This window comes from Ambystoma mexicanum, chromosome 5p (assembly GCF_040938575.1).
Source record: "Ambystoma mexicanum isolate Mex_15411 chromosome 5p, UKY_AmexF1_1, whole genome shotgun sequence".
Taxonomy (NCBI): Eukaryota; Metazoa; Chordata; class Amphibia; order Caudata; family Ambystomatidae; genus Ambystoma; species Ambystoma mexicanum.
Window position 1 is genome coordinate 534,438,970 of NC_090930.1, and position 18,720 is coordinate 534,457,689.

Here is an 18,720-nt window from a genome sequence, read left to right on the forward strand (position 1 = left end):
TAAAGCCCAACACATGCACCTGCATACTTATATTCACAATTAAACTGGAAACTTAGAAGCAAGTGTCTCCCCATTGCCACTCTAACTTGGATGGCACACACAGCAGTATCCTACATACAAACATCTTCTTCTGATGCTTTTACAGGTAGTTTCTGGTGGCGGAAAGTTCTTTTATGGCTCTTGTTAGTTTGAGTTATTAGGTGGCGCCCATGTGCCACCCATAAGCCAAAACTGTTGCTTAGGACTATGAGGTGAGGTGGAAGGGAGGTGACGTGTGAGGATGGGCACATAGCTTTTGGGTGTTGTTTGATTATTTACCCACCCATTGATTTCCTATGGTCATGCTAATCCCTATGGCCATGCCCACCCACTACCTACCCATCCCCCTAGTACCCATTCGAACTCTCTATCAAGCATTAGCACCAAACATTAACCTCCCAGTGTTTTTCTAAGCCGACTACTGAGAGTTAATGGCTTAATTGCAGCTTTAAATTGCTTCTGGTGTAATATACATGTCTGCCACTTGATTTATATCTCCTCCATGCACTGAAGTCCTGTTAAAAACAAGCAGCAGCAACAAAGCCAACAGGTCTGGCTTGAGATATGAGATAGGCAATTGCCAGGTACTGACATCATATGCTAGGTAATCACTCAATTTTCCAGCTGTTTCGATGTTAAGACCGGGTAGTATCTCATACCTAAATAAGAGCCCACACTGTTGGCTTTGTCAATGCTTGTTTCACCTGTGTTTGCATCTGGGATTCCAGATCCAGGAGTGGGCGAGTTAGTGTCTGATGCCACTTTGTGCTCTGTCTTTGCAGAGGAGATACAGATCGCCATCCCCATCATGAAACCAAGCTTAGAGAAAGTGCAACTGTCTGGACAGGCCTTGCCGCCCGGGTTCCCCGCTCCTTTCCTGTTTGCCGATGGACTCTCGTCAGTCGAAACGCTGTTAACCAATATCCAGGTAAGATTTGTTTGGTGTTCACATTACACATAGGTTTTTGTCATGACTTGTCGCTTCTTTGCTCTGCAAGACTCTGCCTCATCCCATTTACCGGGAACGTCCATTTACACGAGATAAGAACAAGTCATGAAGCAAACACATTTGGTGATTTCTAAAAAAAGCCAATTAGTGGTTGTGGAAGCATTATTGAGTTAACTCGATAGATGGAACCCAGGAATTAGTCATTGTTATTTGTACAGCTAACCCAGTTCTCCCCTTGCACACCAGACTTTTGCATATTAGTGGAAGGCATTGCTTCACTGCACACACCCTGCACACACATACAACACAAACAATATTGCACATCACCTCTGCCATAAAAATAAAGCTACTTTTAATGACAAACAATTACCCCCTTAGTCCATAGTATTCCTCTGCTGCTCCCATACACACTCCACTTAGACATGGATGACTACCACGGTCTTGGCCAACCTTGCATAACTTTAATGGCTGAAATGCACACACTTAATGGCTGAAATGCACACACACGTAATAGCACCTCCCCGAGCGTTCCGACATTTTTGGACTCCGGTCCGTCCGAGGGCATTCAACCAAAAGCACATTGGGACCATAATTATGGGTCAAGGCTCTATAAGAAATGACAAAATTCATGAATTAATGAATAAAGAGGGGCAGTGCACTTAAAAAGACACGGGCGGGACAGTCATGTGTTTTGGACAACCACGCTTTGTATCCGTTTTAGAAACAAATCACTGCCAGTTGCACCAATAGTGCCATTTAGGTACCACATCTCAGAAACATTGCATTAGTACAGCCGTCTGCAACTTGCTGCTCTCCTGATGTTTTGGACTACGAATGTCAGAATCCCTCACCATTGATTATGCTGGGTAGGTCTGATGGGAGATGCAGTCCAAAACATCTGCAGAGACAAAGATTGCATTCCCATCCACTAGCTGGAGCACACTTTTGTACACATTCTTTCAACTGATTATTCCATGAGGCATTTTTGGTCACAGAGCTAAGTCTGTACAGAAAAGCAGTGGATTGGTTCAGAGTCTCTGTACCAAGGGGCCACATGTTGTGGCTAATGTCATCTAGTCCCCCCCCCCCACACTCCCCAGTTCCATCATTGCGTTGTGGTTTTAAAACAAGCACATTTGAGCTGTGAAGAACCTTCTCTTTGTTTGCCAGGTGGAGAGATGCATATATGGCAATTTCGAGGGGGAGGAGGCAGAGGGAGGCAATGGTGTTACCAGAATCTTTCCATCTTTGCAAAAAGAGTTCTTGTTTTTAAACCAAACAATAAGGTACTGCAGCAGAACATGGGCATGTGTCATCTTGTCCAGGGCGATGGTGCCTTCCTCGTCTTCTACGGCACATTGCTCCATCACTATCCTGTCTCTTTTTGTAAAAAAAGGAATTGATGGCTCTTCAGTAATTTTCACGGGGCATCTTTCTTCCAGGGCCTTCTCAAAGTAGCAGTGGACAACACCAGAGTCCAGGACAAACAGATACAGCAGGAAAAGAAAGAGTTAAAAATGGAGCTGTGTAGGGAGAGGGAATTGAGAGAAACCCTGGAAAGACAACTCACAGCAGAGCTGCAAAGCAGAGGTGAGTGTGGGCCGCAAAAACAGTGAACAGATGAATCGAAGAACATAGCACAGTGTGATGTGATATGCAGGGCGAGCAGCAGCATGCATACTGCTGAAGATCCATTTAGGCCTTCAGAAAGACTTGTGAGGTTTGAAACACATGTCAGCAGATCCACTTATCTTGCCATTAAATGTTACTCACTGATCAATTATTGCAATCGCTTTGACTATTATTCAGGGTAACAGCGCAAGACATCCTGGTGCAAGCCCTACCAGTCTTTCTACGAGGTGTGGGCTACACCTCCTCTTCCTTTGTTCTTGCAGCAGGCTTACCCCATCCGGTTACAGTTGAAAAACGTGTGAACTATTAATCATAGGTCAAGAGCTGCCTGAGTTGATTCAAGTTCTAGTGCTCATCCTTTTTGTTTTGTTGTGCAATGTGTGCTCTTTATGGTCACATACAACTATTTTGCCTCCATCTGTGTATGCCAGGGGTCTGAAAGCTGTGGCTCTTCAGATGTTTTGGAATACAAACCCCATGATCCCTTGCCATTGACTATGCTGGCATGGTGGATGGGAGTTGAAGTTCAAAACATCTGGAGATCCAGAGGTTATAGACCCTTGATGTATGCAAACACACATTTCTCCACCTGGAGATGATTAGGTTTGTTCTGAAATTGCCTGACAAATGTGTGTGTTACGTCACTCTGTGCACAATGTGTGAATGTGCCATTGCTTGTGATCTCCTTTCAGGTGCTTCCTAGTTTTGAGTTGCTGGTGGGGCATCTTGTATGGCCGCATTGAAGCAAAGAGCGGACTCTTCATTGTGACATTGATACCCTGTGCAGAGTCAAAAGCTATCATTTGTTGGTGATGCACACGCGAGCTAACTGTCTATCGAAGACAATGTGATGAAAGTAACACACATGCAATAATGTTGCTGGTGAGGGAATGGGAGGCGAATGAGTGAGTGACACCTTGTACTTTCTTTTCTATAGCTCAGTTGGCCTTGTTTTCTTGCATCTCAGGGAGAGCTGGGCATGTGAATGATAGATGAGGCCTGAAGATTGGGTCAGTTGAAGCCAGTTTGGTCTACTGCCAGAGAAGGGAGCTCTGTTCAACCATTATGCAATGTGACATATTGCCCCCCATCTTGGGGATTCATTGTACTTATCATACCATCCAAAACTGTACTTGCTTTAGTAAAGAACAGTAGAAACCTCTGATTCTGTTTTAAGCGAAAGGACCATACATTGACATTCAGAACTCACCCTAAAAAAGAAATGCATTGATTGCAAAAACCTTGGTACGTTATCAGAAGTTATGCTGAACTTGCCATAGCATACACAACACAGGGAACATGTGATTACAGGTAAGCATAACTGTTTTAGGGTGCAAGCTCTTGATGTGGCTTCCATCATTCCTACTTGACAGTGTGCATGACTCGGGACCTTCTGCATCAATGCAGGTCTGCTCTGTAGATCATTGCGGCCGCTCCTTTCGATTCTCCTTTTTAATATCACTGTTGTTGAGCGGAAATGCTTGCATGCTACTGGAACTACACCTTAGTGACCTTACCGAGGCCTATACACTACCTCTATAACCACTTGATACACATTCAGACCTAGGAACCTACATAAAGAGGTCGCCAATGATGCAGAAATACCTGAAATGGTAGGCCTTACCATGTGGTAATGCCCCCCCATGTGAGTTAATAGACCTAAACTAAGTGAGAGCCTTTAATGAGGATGGTGGGGCGTTACCACCAAGTGTGGCCTGTCCGGCTGTCGAGATTTATTTTGCTTTGAAAGAAGGATTTTGAGCACCTCTCACAAAAAGCTTCTTTACAAAAGTAATGCACAATCAAGATGGCTGCTAAGGACCATGCTATAGACATACCTGGGTTTAAATTGTACGTTTAGACATAACAGGAAGGGATGGTGCGGAGTGCGGGGGCCAAACAGAGCAGCCAGCAGCATGCTCTGCACATAGGCGCATCGGTTGGATTCACCCCACATTCTGAGGAACCTGGTTGATTGCTCATCCCGCCCTGAGCTCCTAACGTCAATTCCCACTTTTGCTTCTCCACAAATGCCTTCAAACAATCGGCCAACAATGTCATATTCTAAAGAGGATTTTCTGCCAACCAGGCGCTTGAATTGAAATAATCTCACAATCTGGATCAAGTGTTCTTGTATTTCACGCTCTCCGGGTTACCATGTGCAGTTTGAACCAACTTCAGCTGTCTGATCAGGTAGGGCAAACTAAATTGAATGAACATAGTGCAATCTAGCATTAGCCAAATAAAGTGTCTTTAGAAGGAATGTCTTGCTGCATATACCAGGCATATTACCTGAACCAAAGGGGACTTGATCAACATTCCCATGAGAGCTCGAGCTTCAGAAAATAGCTCGGTGTGTGCCCAACGGGTATGACCTCTATGCCAAGATCCGTGGCAGGCGTGGACCGTGGTGCATGTGGAATTTGTGGAACCCAAAACTAACTGAGAGAAAATGGAGCTCTGCCCCAAAAGGGTTGGGAAGACTACAATGAGTGTATATCATAGAGAGGAAGATAGAGGGAGAAGCATCCAGACTGAATTTCACTGGTAACTCTTTGCCCGGGCAGCAGACATCCAGGCCCTGACCTCGCCCTGAAATTAATAAAAAAATAAGATTGGCGTGCCGACTGAGACCAACCGTTTACCCACAAATGGATACGTCCTTTCCTCAGCAGTGACAGCATGCGCACATTCCACGCGGTCACGCGCCAGCGGTAGCATGTGTGACGTTTTGCAGCCCCCTTCTTCAGATCCTTCCACCGCACCATCATGAAGAACCCGCCTCTTGATCGCAACCGCGCAAAGGTCCAATGAATCTTGCTGTACTTTGGCAGTCTAAGGTCTGCTGTCATGTTGAGGTATAAAAATGAAATAAAGGCCTCTGTGCCGCTCTTACGGCTTCCCAGAATAGCTGATAATAGAGATACTCTTCTCACAATTTGAGGAAGTGTCTGATTCAATCTGCAAATGTCATTAAAAAGCACTAATATGAGTTTCCGTGCTTATGACAATGTGCATAGCATTAGCAGAGATTAGCTGTCCTCCATGAGATAAAACACACAGGGTGGAACCGACTGTAAAAACCTCAGCATGTTAAGGAGTAGACTAAGAAATGTGGAAGACGGTTCAAGGCAGGGTATGAATACGCCTGTCACAGGCTCTTTGATCCCATGATAAAACCGACACCTACAACCCAACAGCCCACTTAGCGACAGCAAAAAGCTAAAAAAAAGATCATGACAATTGCCAAAAACTTTGCATGCACGTCATTGTTTTGCTGTATGGCGCCTTCGTCATTTTTTCCCTTTCAACTTGTGCACTTTATTTTAATGGTCTTCATTAAGTGTACACATCGCTATTCCTTCCCACATAATGGCGATCACACCTTTCGAAGAGCCAACAAGGGATAGTCCATCAACAGACGGAAGAACTACCAACATTGAAAATGAGCACTGCCTGTTTTTAGGCTAAAGGTACAGAGAATTGGCTGGATAGGGTAACTCTACAGACCAGCAGTGTCACATATAATCCCCATGAAACCAGGTGACCTTCACAGAGATGAATTATGCCCTGCAACAATGCATTTGAACAATTTGGAATGACAAAGTACTACGAGGTCCAACAACGTGCACAATTCTTGTATCGACTTTGGATTACATTTTTTTCAATCCTGAGTTAAATGATATGATCTGATATGGCATTTATAATGCGCCTATACACAAGTGTTTCAAGGCGCGATGCCAAAAACAAACGAAAAAAGCCACTCCTCGTCTTGGTTTGCTTCGCAAAGTTGGATTTGTTAAGGTGCAGTGTGACAGAGAGTCCAGACACATGTATGGTGAACAGTGCAATGCCAGGGCTCACCATCCTTGCCTTTGCTGAGCTGCACGGTTACCAGTCATTTGGTCGAAAACCAAATGGTCGAATTACCATTTGATCGAAGTAAAATGGTCGGGAAAAAAAAGGTCGAATTAGTTTTTTTTTATTATTATTTTATGGGGGGGTTCCCCCACCAACCCCCCTTTTTCTTTATTAAAAATATTTTTTAAGCAACCAAAACTTAAATAAAATATATGAATAAATAAATAAATAAAAAATTCGACCTTTTTTTTTCCGACCAAATGGTCATTCGACCATTTATGTTCGACCATTTGACCGGACACCGAGCTGGCACCTGGAGTGTGTGCGCTCCTGCAGGGCTGGATCCTGAATCCCTTTGTGCAGAGCGCCACCTCCTTCTGCATTTGATCGCGTGCTGTGCCTGTATTTCTGGCATTGTGATTTTCTGAAATGGGATATTGTTTGTGTTCCCCATTTGCAGATGTTCTTTACCTCTACTCACCATGAATTGAAAGAGTGAGTCCTGGGTGTTCCAGTCTTGACAGAACTGCATTTTACACTCTACTGTTCTTGTTTGAAATGCAGACTTGCTTTGCATTATTTACTTGAGTGATTGTTAACACTTATAGTGGTGTGGACTTCACGGATGTACTTTAGTCGTAGCATGATGTTTGTTGTGGCATTTGAGGGTGCTCTTAACACACAAAAGCCTGTGATGGAATCACTATTGCCCAGCTAAGGAGAGTGCTGGCTTCTATGCATTATGCTCCACTCAGCACTAACAACAGAGCAGAGGTAATCCAGTCATAAAACCCGAATTAATTCTATAGCCTAGTAATTTGACAGCGTTGAGCTGGTCTTCTTGGTGGTTTTTCAGTGGTGATTTGGTCTTGATAGTCGATGCAGCGGGTCAGACCCAACCTTATGAGATCAGCAGCGAGTTGCTTTCACTTCACTGCTCAACTGGATTCTCTAGTTAGCTGGATGCGGTGAAGCATGGTTCAAAGCACAGGTGATGGGGAAGTCGGTTTGCATCAGCACCTCAATGATAGTTCGATGTTGGCTCAATATGGCTCAGATCAGGAAATGTTAGCTTGTGCAACCAGATCCCAACTTGCCAATGTTGGCACCTGGTTGGAGAAGCTAGCATTTCCTGATCAGCTTTTGACTTGCAGCATGCCTGTGGGTCCTTTCATTGGGGCCCTTGAAGACAATTATGCTTGCCCTGCTTTTGCATGAAATGAGTTAGGGTAATTCCGGGGCCGGCAGAGCAGCACCTGGGGTCCGCAGATCTCCGGTTCATGGAAGGCCCTAACTCCTTCCCTTGTCCCAAAGAAGTCGAGGTCCCCACAAGGAGCAAGCGTTTTTGCAGTTTATTAGCACAAACCACAGGGATCATCTACATGGGCAAATCACAAATATTTGGCCTCGCAGGCCAGTTTTGTAGGCAAATGATGTTACTATTTGCATCACTCAGCGAGTTCCGTCCCCGAACCTAATGCTACACAGGATTGGCTCCCTGAGTGGTAGGTCCAGTATGGGGACATATAGTGCACTATATTAGTGGAGGCCGCTGGGACAGGTGGTGTGCTTGGATGATCCCTAAAAATTGTTACTCTGGAAGTGTTACATTAGCCCTCAAAGTGATTGTCTGGTGACTCCCGCCACCTGCCCCTACTCCCCAATGTTCTGATTGGCCAGGCCGTGGGCCCCCAAGCCTGGGACAAACTTCGTTCCCAACCCGCAAGACACCTGGTCATGAATAATGTGTATCAACAATGTGTGACTATGTGACAGTGAGTAAAAATGGTGTGGGTATGCTATTGCCATGAGAGCGCTCCATTCCCAGCGTATATTGTTGGTGATATGTTGCGACTTGTTGCGAACTCGGTCTTAAGCGTGAGGCTGCTGTGCTTTCCCAGCCTGCAGGTCTTGGCATCACATCAGCTTTGGCCGAGTCACGTGTGAGGCCACCGAGAGGGAATGATGGGACGGTAAGCTGAGAAACATCCTTCAAGTCTCAAAAGATGATGCTTCAGTGTAGATTAAGGTGTAGATGGTTGGGGTGTTTTTGACATTGAGTAATTATGTTCAAGTGCTGGGGGGGTTAGAAGTAACCAATTCAAGAGGATGTACTGAGTGGTTGTGGAACATAGAGATGTTGCATGGAGCAGAGTAGTGGTAGGTAGTGTCAGCCAGATAAGGTGGACAAGCCCATGAGCGCATTTGAAGACAAGCAATAGGAATGTGAAAAGGGGCCAGTTTCTCATAAAAGTTACTCTGGCATGCCTGAGATTTTAGAAGGGTGGGAAGAGCAGGGGAAACTATGAAGTGTGCATGTGGAGAAGTTGAGCATTTTGTTAAGAAGGGGGCAGGAGTTAGTGGGGGCATGTACTGTGGAGGGTGTAATGTCAGATTTGGGACAGTCAATCATTATTTAAGGGCAGCGTTATTGAATTGTGCAGATGTGTTGGCACTTAAAGGCATAGTAGTGTATCAGGATAAATATCACACAATATGTCATTTTCCAATATATTATGATACAACAGAAACATCCTTGGGGGGCTATCTAATGTCAACAACCCTAAACGGCAAGTGAATATGATGGATTTGACTCAAACAGCACTGGAGAATGTGTTGGCTCAACCTTCTAGGCTGGTAGTATCAAGCAGGGCTAAAGATCCAGTCTACAATTGTATAGCTCACGTCAACATGCCTAGGCTCTAACATACAAAATGTTAATCATAAAGATTATAACCATTACATTAAGATTGTCTCATGGAATGCTGCGGGACTCGAAGCCAGACTGGGTGATTTGGATTTCACACTGTTTCTGAAACACACAGACATTCAGCTACTCCAAGAAACCTGGGCCATAGATAAGAATGATATGGAGGTTTTTTGGGTCTCCCACACAAGTGCATCCCCAGTTAAGAGGGGTCAAAATTGTGGTGGTCTTGCAACATATATGTCAAACGGTTTGAACATCAAAAGCACACAACATAAACCTAACGAACGGTGTTCTGTGGCGTACTATGAATTTTTATAATTCACCCTCCACCATGGACAATGACAGCTACCTTTTGGAGTTGGTGAACTTAATGCACGGCATAAAAGATCGCACCGGCCCTTTTGGCAAAATTAACATGATGGTACGTGGTGATTTTAATTGAAAAGTCAGAGCTTACGATGTTATTAAAGATGATATAGCTGAAGAGGGCACAGCTTTTGGGTATTAACCCTCCACTTATGATAGAACCTAGCACTGACAAAAGAGGTAGAACTTTCATGGATGTTCTTATTGAATTGGCGCTGAGAGCAAAAAATGGTAGATTTGAACTTGATAACAAAGGCAAATACACCTTCACAAACTCGATACATCACTCGACAATCGGTAAACCTTTGAAATAATCAAAATGTTATGAAGCAAGCATGATCCCCTTGTGCTTACAGTAGGCTTAGATGAGGAACCCCACTGGTAGGCATAGATGGGGGTCTCATCTGGCCACATGTAAAAATATGCGCTGGGAACATGTAGATCAGGATATGGTAACAGCAAATGTTATATATGCAACTATTGCTAATCTCAAAATATGCCTTGGCAAAGCTTCCACTATGAAGGCTTTATACATGCAATGGGAATGCATGACATCGGCTGCCACATATATAATGTGATCTTATGTTTAAATATTGTACCGGCATCATGGAAAGAGGCAATCATAGTACCCATTTTAAAAAAGGGAGATCGATCTGATCCCATTTCTTACCTTCAAATTTCCCTAATTGATACTTCTGCCAAATGGTTTCGATAGGTATTACGTTGAAAGTCATTGAAAGTCATGATCAGTATCAGTATGATTTTTGAAAAGACATGAGTACCACAAATCAATTGTTAAATCTAAGTTTAATATGTGTGTGGTTATTAAACTAATGTATATTTGGGTTTCTTGGATCTCTCCACTGCATTCGACTGCATCAATCATGGGAAGCTATGGGGAGTCCTAAATGAGCTGGCCATGCCAGGTGCGATACTACAGTTGTTATGCAAACTATACTCCAATTTATTGGCTAGATTAAGGATGGGAAAACAAGGTCGAAATACTCAAGATTTTTGGATTTTGCAAGGGGTAAGGCAGGGGTGCATTATAGCATTGCTGCTCTTTAACCTTTACATTAATTCCCTACCAAGCACCCTAGCTGCTCTGACAAGTGATGTTCCTAAAATGGCTGGCCAAAAGATGTACATAATTTTATACGCTGATGATGCAGTTTTGATGGCCAAAACAAAACATGCATCACAAACATTAGTAAACGGTTTTAAAGATTATATGGAACAACAAGATTTGAAGGTCAATACCGCAAAGTCAAAAATGATGTGAATTGGTACCAGTAAACAACTGGGGAATGCAATAGTTATAAATGAGGAAAGACTAGAATGGGTAAACAGTTTTTGCTATACAGGTGTAACAATATCCCATGACTTAAGGTGGCCTCAACACATAGAGCAGCAAATAGTAAAGGCCTCCCAAATCAATGGCTCTATCCTGAGGAATGGCAGGAACTTAGGTGGCCTGCCTCTGGATCACACCCGGAATACCTATTTAGCTAAATCGGCATCATTGCTAAAATATGGAGCTGCTGTATGGGCGTATGATCAAAATAAAGTAGTTCAGACCACATAAAATAAGTTCTTGAGGAAAATCATGGGCGTTCATTGGGGCTTTCCGGGGTACTTGCTGCATGAGGAATGTGGGATGATCCACATTGAAGACGTCATAACTTTACAACTGCTCATTTATTGGCTTTGTTTGTGGGGGAATCCTCACCTCCTACTCACAAAAAGCATGGTGGAAGACGTATTGTTGGCAATTATGTTTTTTTTAAATGTATTTATTTTACATTTATAAAGCGCTCACACAGCCCGCAGGCATCGAGGCGCTGTTACAGGAATTGTTTGTTTTTCTTAGTTGCGTAATTGTGTTTTTTTTTTTGTCTTAGTTACGTATTTATAACGCGCTTAAACACCCAGAGGTTTCTAAGCACGGACCCGGGGATCGAACCTGTTATTGCTTCGTGTCGCTGCCACTGAGCTATCCTCCCGGGACATAGTTGATGTAGTTGATCTCCCTGGTTAAATTACATTAAATCTGTTCTGCATTCCCTTGGTCATAGATGCTTATTCAGTAATTAATTGGACACTACTAACTTTGAAATAAAGCAGGTGGTGAGTGAATTCTTGAAGGCCAGGTGGAAAAATGAAGGGAAAAAACAAAGTGTTCAATTTTACCACACAAATGTAATTGGTACTTCAAATACAACGGGCTATGTACATTGGTTTGCTTTAGAACACAAATTGTATTCCCAAATTACATTGGAGGTAATAGTATGGAAAATAAGAAATGCCTATACCTAAGGAGCGAGGCAAACGATTTACAACATATTTTATCCTTTTTTTCCCGGTTTTTAAGACTTTTAGGAAGACGTTCCTTTTACCCTGGCTAAGGGCCAATGGAGTAAGACAAGCACAAATGGCTTTTGGGTTTCTTTTATCAGTTCAGGATTTGTCCGTTGTGCAATGTGTTTATTTCTACATCGAAAATGAGCTCAAACAGCGAAAGCGGTTATTATCTGGGAACAACATGTGTGATCAATTATGCTGATTTTATTTTTATGTTGTATTAATTCAATTGATGTGTTAACTGTATATGTCACGTTCATAATTCTGTATAATGTTTGATGGATTTTTGTTCCGAATAAACTTAAACTTGACTTGACTAGTGGGGGCAAAGAGAAGCCTAGGGAAGTAGTCAAGTGGACAAGAAGTCTGACTGCATTAACCCATTATTACATAGATGCTAGCCCTGCATAAATTGGCACTTCTCTATGGTAACACAAATTTGACCAGATTCAGCCTGTCTTTAAATGCATGCATGTGTAAGCCCCTTTAGAAATGATCTGCGTTAGGGTTTTGGCAGAAGGGTAGGAGAGGACAGGGGGACATTTCCTGATATTGATAAGGTTATTCTTGACAGACGTAAAGGTAGCAGTACTCATTTTGTGGATATTGAAATTGCTATCAGACACACCCCATTATTGCATTCCTGAGGGAAGGTGCGAGCAAAGCCGGGGGAAATGAGAGAAGGAGAGGGAGACATTGGAGGGTAGGAAGCAGATGACCTAGACTTTGAGGAGTTAACCATGAGCTATTGAAGCACCATTCAGTGGTGTATCGCTGAGAGGCAATCAGAAAGTGTTAAGCAGAGTTGTCGCAGGGAAGCTCTGCTGTGGAGTGATTTTGCTGTCTGCCTTTGCTGCCTGCACCTTTAATCTCGGCAGAGGGAGGAGAAAGTGAGTGCCATTGTGCGAAGCAGGACAAATGGAAGTATTGTACATAACCCTGTACCATTTAAGAAATGTTTTGTGATGGATAAGGAGGTTGAAAAGGTGCAGGTGGAATCTGAAGGTGGTTCACTCTTGTATAGGGGGAGAACTTCATTGGGCCTCTGTCAGCCGAAAGTGATAAAGAACATCGGGTGAAATCAGAACAGGCAAAGATTAGAGACTTTGTCGCTGGACAAAAGAACATTGTCACTGAGGTGAGCAGCAATGCTGATTTATTATCAGCAACACAACTTTAGAGTATGAAGAGGATATTGCATACTCGCTATTTAATACTGTAAGGGTGCAGAAGTGACTCTCGGACACAATGGGGGCATGTTTTTGGATACAGACGTGTATTAAATAAGAACAGGGTGTAAAATGGCTTCCCTATCCCGAATGGTAAGAGGAGTTTCTCTGCCTCAAGGGAAACTAGTGAAATTGTCAGGAAGTCCAAAACTGTAATGTCTGTCACTGTTGTGTCCCAAAACCTACCTGTGTCCCTAACACTTATAATCTAACATAACTGTGCTGGGGTGATCCTTTCTCAAAATAAACAGTGTTCTTGGTGTTTCAATCAACAGAAAAGTTTCCAGTTTTGCTGGTAATAAAGTGATGCAAAACTAATGTTCCAAAATATAAGGCTTCAGAGTTACAGTTGTGCTCCTTTCCCCTAGACTTCTTCTTATCCCATGATGTTGGATAACTCACGAGCAACTGCTTCTCAACTTTACAGTTCTTATGACCTATCAGCTTGGTATGCTACCAAGCATAGGACTACTTTCATTGGCGACCAGGATCTTTATCCTCTTATTTTCACTCTCTCATGCGGGTGCAGGTCCCAGACTCGCAACACATTGTGACTTGGTTCATTCCACTGCCAAGCAAGTGTTCTTTCTTGGGCTATCTCTTTTGCTCTTACAGGATCCTAGACCCTCTTTGCTTTAAACTTTAGCTTCTCATGTGGGTGCGGTCCCAGACTTGCACTGTTGCATTGTATTCCCTTGGTTCACTCTCCTGCCAAGTATACAACTGTCTCTTATTCACTTCAGGGTCCCAGGCCCTCTCTTTGAGTGCGGGTCCCAGACTTGCACCATTGCATTGAATCTGCTTGGTTCGCTCACCTGGCAAGTATACAACCGTCTACTCTCATTCGTTTCAGGGTCCCAGACCCTCTCTATTTGGTTCCTGCGCTCACCCCGTTGCTTCTCCGGACCTCTCGCAGCTTCCGTACAACCCACATACATATTTGCTTCCTTCTCTCCGGTAGTGTTTTGGGCATCCAGCGCTGGTGCAATGGCTCGGTAGACTGAAGCTTCCCTCCAGCGGTGCATAATGACTCCTCCGCGCTTCACCAGGTTCTCCATGTCGAATCACCTACTTCCGTGCACGGCTCCCACTATTCCTCTTTGGGGGATGTCTCTCTACCTCTCACGTCTCTCCTGCAGTTCGGTTTCAGCTTCAACTGACTTTTAATTCCTGTGTCGGTCTGATGTACTGCTTAGGGCCAATCACTGGCCTTTGAGAACTGGACAGCGCATTCAGCTTCTAGCAAGTGATCTTTGTATTTGCAGGCATCTTCTTCATCACAGTATTAGTTTAAAATCTACTGTCACTCACCAAAGACGGCTCTGACACCCATTGCATACCGTGCGAGCCTGGCGATTACTTCCCAACTGGAAATTACTGACGTGTGGTATGCACAGTTTCATTGGTGGCACATACCTGTTTGGCCTCCACGGGTCCTCTTCCTGATATGATTTCAAGCATGTCAAATCTATACAAGTATCCCTAATTTGCCTGTCTTGTGGTTCCTTTTCTTTGGTAATCGATTTGCCAATTGCTAGAATCATGTCTAAGTCATATTGGCTTTCTGGTGCTAATTGGGTTTCTAGCTAAAACAAATCTCTGACAAATAATTTCATCCTGCTATTGTCTCCATTTACTATTGCATCTCCATAGATGTGCAAGTTGTCATGAAATAGTTTCCAGATTTACGATACACGGCTGTAGATATCTTTAATTGTCCTCTTGTTTACAGTTGGAAATTACTAGTTATTTAATGCATCTCCTTAATTATTTTCTATATAAATTTTAAGTATCTTTGTTTTTTATCTGCTTTTGCAAATCCTTCTTTGGTCTTTCTTGTAAGTCTTTCCAGTAGCATAATCCTCAATTCAGAAGAATTAAAATGGCCTGATGAAAAATATCTAGCCACTCCTTTGTTATTCCTTTTTCTTTCTTGTAGCACTAGTATTGTAATGTTCATTACCTTTTTTGTGAGCTGATTTGTGCAATGAGAATGAATCTCAAGCTCATTATAGCTTTCTGATATGATATGATAGGTTATTTATAATGCGCTTAATATCCAGAGGATTCTAAGCGCGGACCGGGGGCCAAACCTGTGTTGCTCCGTGTCGTCTTGCTTCCAAGGCGAGCGCGTTGCCGCTGAGCTATCCTCCTGTGTGCCTAAGTTGAGTTCTTCCTTCTCCTCCCCATGCATTCACCAGAATTGCACATTCAGTAGCAGGTCTATTGTTGCCCCAGGTAGGATCTTTTTGCCTGTACATTGCCGTCTTCCAGAAGATCATACCCTCTCTCCAGAGGCCTATCTTTGTCACCTGCAATTGGTGTTATCAGATCTCAGCTGTTCTTTGGTCTTATCTTTAGTAAAATAGCAGCAAATATATGTTGCAAATCCCTTATATTGAGCTTTATGGTTGGAGCACAGTGTTCCCTTTTATTGATTCTTCTATACCAGTCAGCTACCCCTCATTGTTTATAAGCAAAACAGTAGAATATTGTATGTTTGCCCCTATTCAACCATGGCTAAATTGCTGTTTTATTCCGCTATCACAGTGGTAATTAACTGATACATCCAGGTCCGTCATGTCCAGCCTATGAGGACTGGTTCTGTCAAGCAATCCATTCTTGCATAGTAGGAGGTTCTGGAATGTCTTGAGTTATATATTTGACTTTATCAATTGGTACGTACACAATTGCATTGTCTCTTGTTCTTGCTCGTTTGACACTCTTTTCTCGTTTGGAGATTCCCTGGTATTTATTTAATTACTGTACATTGATTATGTCCGTTGGATAATTCTGGTCCGCAACTTCACTTTGTATTGGATCAGCTCATTTATTCTTGTGTCCTTTATCTTTGTCCTTCTCCATTCATATATGTCCAATATCAATGTACTTTTCCTTGTAACCCCTAGTGGAGCTGCTGCTAGGCCAGCATTGCCTCTGTCACTAGTGCTTCTGCTTGTGTGCCTGTTTTACCAACATGTTCCCAACAGTTCAATGCCTTAGAGCTGTACATAATATCTTAAGTAACCAAAAAGTAATGTTCTTTCTAGTGATGCTGTTCATGTTTATTATAACACTGAGGTTAAAATGCTTCTCATCTGTCCTCCTCAGTGCCCCTCGGGTCTGAAAAGCCTCTGGTGTCGCAGCCATTTCTTATCATGACCTCTTCATATTCCAACCATAACTATGACTGTATATCACGAGATATAGCACAATGAAGAGCAGTGTCCCAATGCAGATGCTGTTCACCTATTAACCTCACCACATTCCCTACAGCCCATTACATGTGAGTTAGTGCTACTTTTTCAATGCACTGTTCTAAACACTGGGGTTCTTGAAGAACATACCTATTGTTGTTGTATCTCTTTCCTTTCTCAAGTGGCATACTCTCCAACATGGCTCCTCTTTCATCAGGTTGAGTTTGACCAGTTGCCATGACCACCATGGCCTCTACTGATCCTGTGGGAGAGGACACTTCCTGTGAATGAGTTGAATTCCCCAATAGTCAGACTGTACACACTCAGGCTGCATCAGACAACACCTCAACCCAGGCCTTTGTGGTCAGGAACACCAGCATGTGACGCAAAAACTTCCAAAGAGGTGGGTAGTGACCGACTAATCAGAATCTCACAATTGCACCCCTCAGCTAGGGAGCTGAACCTAAAGATATGTCAAGCACCAACACATAAGAGACAGCAGAACTGAGGAGGTGCACATTTAATGAACTGTGTGGGCTTTGAGAGACAGCTTAACATGAGAAAACATGTTCAATGTTGATGCCAGGTCGCTATTGAAGTGAGAGCAGGAACCCTATAACTGATTCAATGACCCCTTTTTTCACCAGCCTTGGTTCAATGGGTGGACATATTGTCCTGTGCTTGCACATGGTGAGTGAGCGGCATACTACTCTGTTTGAGTGCCCATGCATGGCCCGGGCTCGGTCTTCTTTATTTAAGGTGAGTCCGGGCAGAAATGTCAAACAGACAATGTTCTGTATATACAACTTCAGTTCCTGTTAGGAAACCCATCCAAATAAGCCATGCATTCACACACAAGCATTCACAAAGAGTTAAACATCATTATTCATAATAAAGTACTTCAATAAATAGCATTTCGTTTTCACTGGAAGAATTTCAGAATCCTTTATGAATCTTTGTATTATACCAGTTGTGTAATATAGGTTGCTATATTTCTTTCCACTTTTGCTTGTACATATCTTTTTATCTATTCATGTACTCCGACTCTGTGTTCAAAAACCAATGTAATAAATACTAATACGTCAACTAGATTTGATTCTGATTTTAAGATCACTATGCAGTTAAACATTTCTAAAGTAGAATGTATCTGACACTTGCCATAGTATTTCGGGTTTTGCAAAGGGGACATGATGGGTTGAAATGTTCTATAACTAAAAGCGAGCAATGTGTTATTTGCATAGCAGAACCTATTGAGCCCAATGTCACTTCAGCTTGTGCCGTAGGCCATAAAACCCTAGGTGTGTCAATATGATGCTTAAAAAATCACCAACTGTAGAAATCAATTAAGATATGGGGAATCACATAGGCAACTGAAAATGCAGCAATGTCTTACTGTGACAGTGAAACTTTATCAAAAGTGAAGTGACTGCCATTTTGATTGGAAGTGTGTTGTCTGTTTGCATGAGATGAAATGGTAGTGTCCCTTCTTATCACCTGTCTCAACCAGATTTTACCCGGTATAGTACTGACACCATCACAATACCTCATCAGGTGCCTGAAATCATTTCACTTTGTCTCATCGGGGCCTCCGGCTTCTTTTCCAATGGCCCTGGTTGCAGAACTGCCTGCGGTGCTCGTTGAGGCGGGTCTGCCCTCACCTGCCCCATCTCCTTGGCCCAAATGAAATAAAGATTCCCCCCACCCAGGCAGCCACATGAGGCTCCAGGTGGGCTTATTCACCTGGGCCGGGGAGGTGGTCAGTAGGGGGCTCCTGGAAGCATCCTGAGGAATAGGCGGTAGCAGAGCCACCACTGGCTATCTGCTTTACCCACTCTTCTCTAGATCAAGCAATGGTTTCCACAACCAAGTTTAATGGTTTTAGTAGGGGGGGGAGCTTTTTCACCCCCCCCCCACCGCAAAAATGGAAAGCAGGGCAGTGGGAGCAGAATCGTGTTATGTGCAAGGCAATGGACATCTCCTACTAAGCTTAAAAGCGCCTGCCAATAATTCACATAACATATCACCAAATGAAACTGCAGCCTGAGAGGTCGGTCCATCCGTTCGATTTTCTCCTTACTAGTCAATTTCCTCATTGTTCTTTCTGCATGGCAATCCCATGAATTAACAAAGCACCCCATTCAGTTCAACCAGTCCCCCTTGGTCCTTGAACACTCCATGCCAAAGGTAAAGCAAAGAGTGTGAACTGTGTATGCATTGGGTTTCCTTTGGTACATGGGCTTTCAAGAGAGACACGATTGCACATTCCCAGCATGCAGAGGGCACATTCCTTTAAAACAGTACTCAACATGTATAGGAATGCATATTTACTCCACCTCCACCTGCTTACTCATTTCAACGGAAATTTATTATATGTAG

At 43.2% G+C, this 18,720-nt stretch overlaps 1 protein-coding gene across 15 annotated transcripts in view; it reads left to right on the plus strand.

Moving 5' to 3' along the window:
• Nucleotides 1-18,720, plus strand: part of DACH2 (dachshund family transcription factor 2) — a 1,006,899-nt gene that overhangs the window by 911,753 nt on the left and 76,426 nt on the right. For all 15 annotated transcript variants that reach the window (XM_069612949.1, XM_069612948.1, XM_069612947.1 and 12 more), the window contains 2 exons: nucleotides 822-967; nucleotides 2,431-2,578. In XM_069612949.1, the coding sequence (XP_069469050.1) occupies nucleotides 822-967; nucleotides 2,431-2,578 (294 nt within the window). The remainder of the gene's footprint in view (nucleotides 1-821; nucleotides 968-2,430; nucleotides 2,579-18,720) is intronic.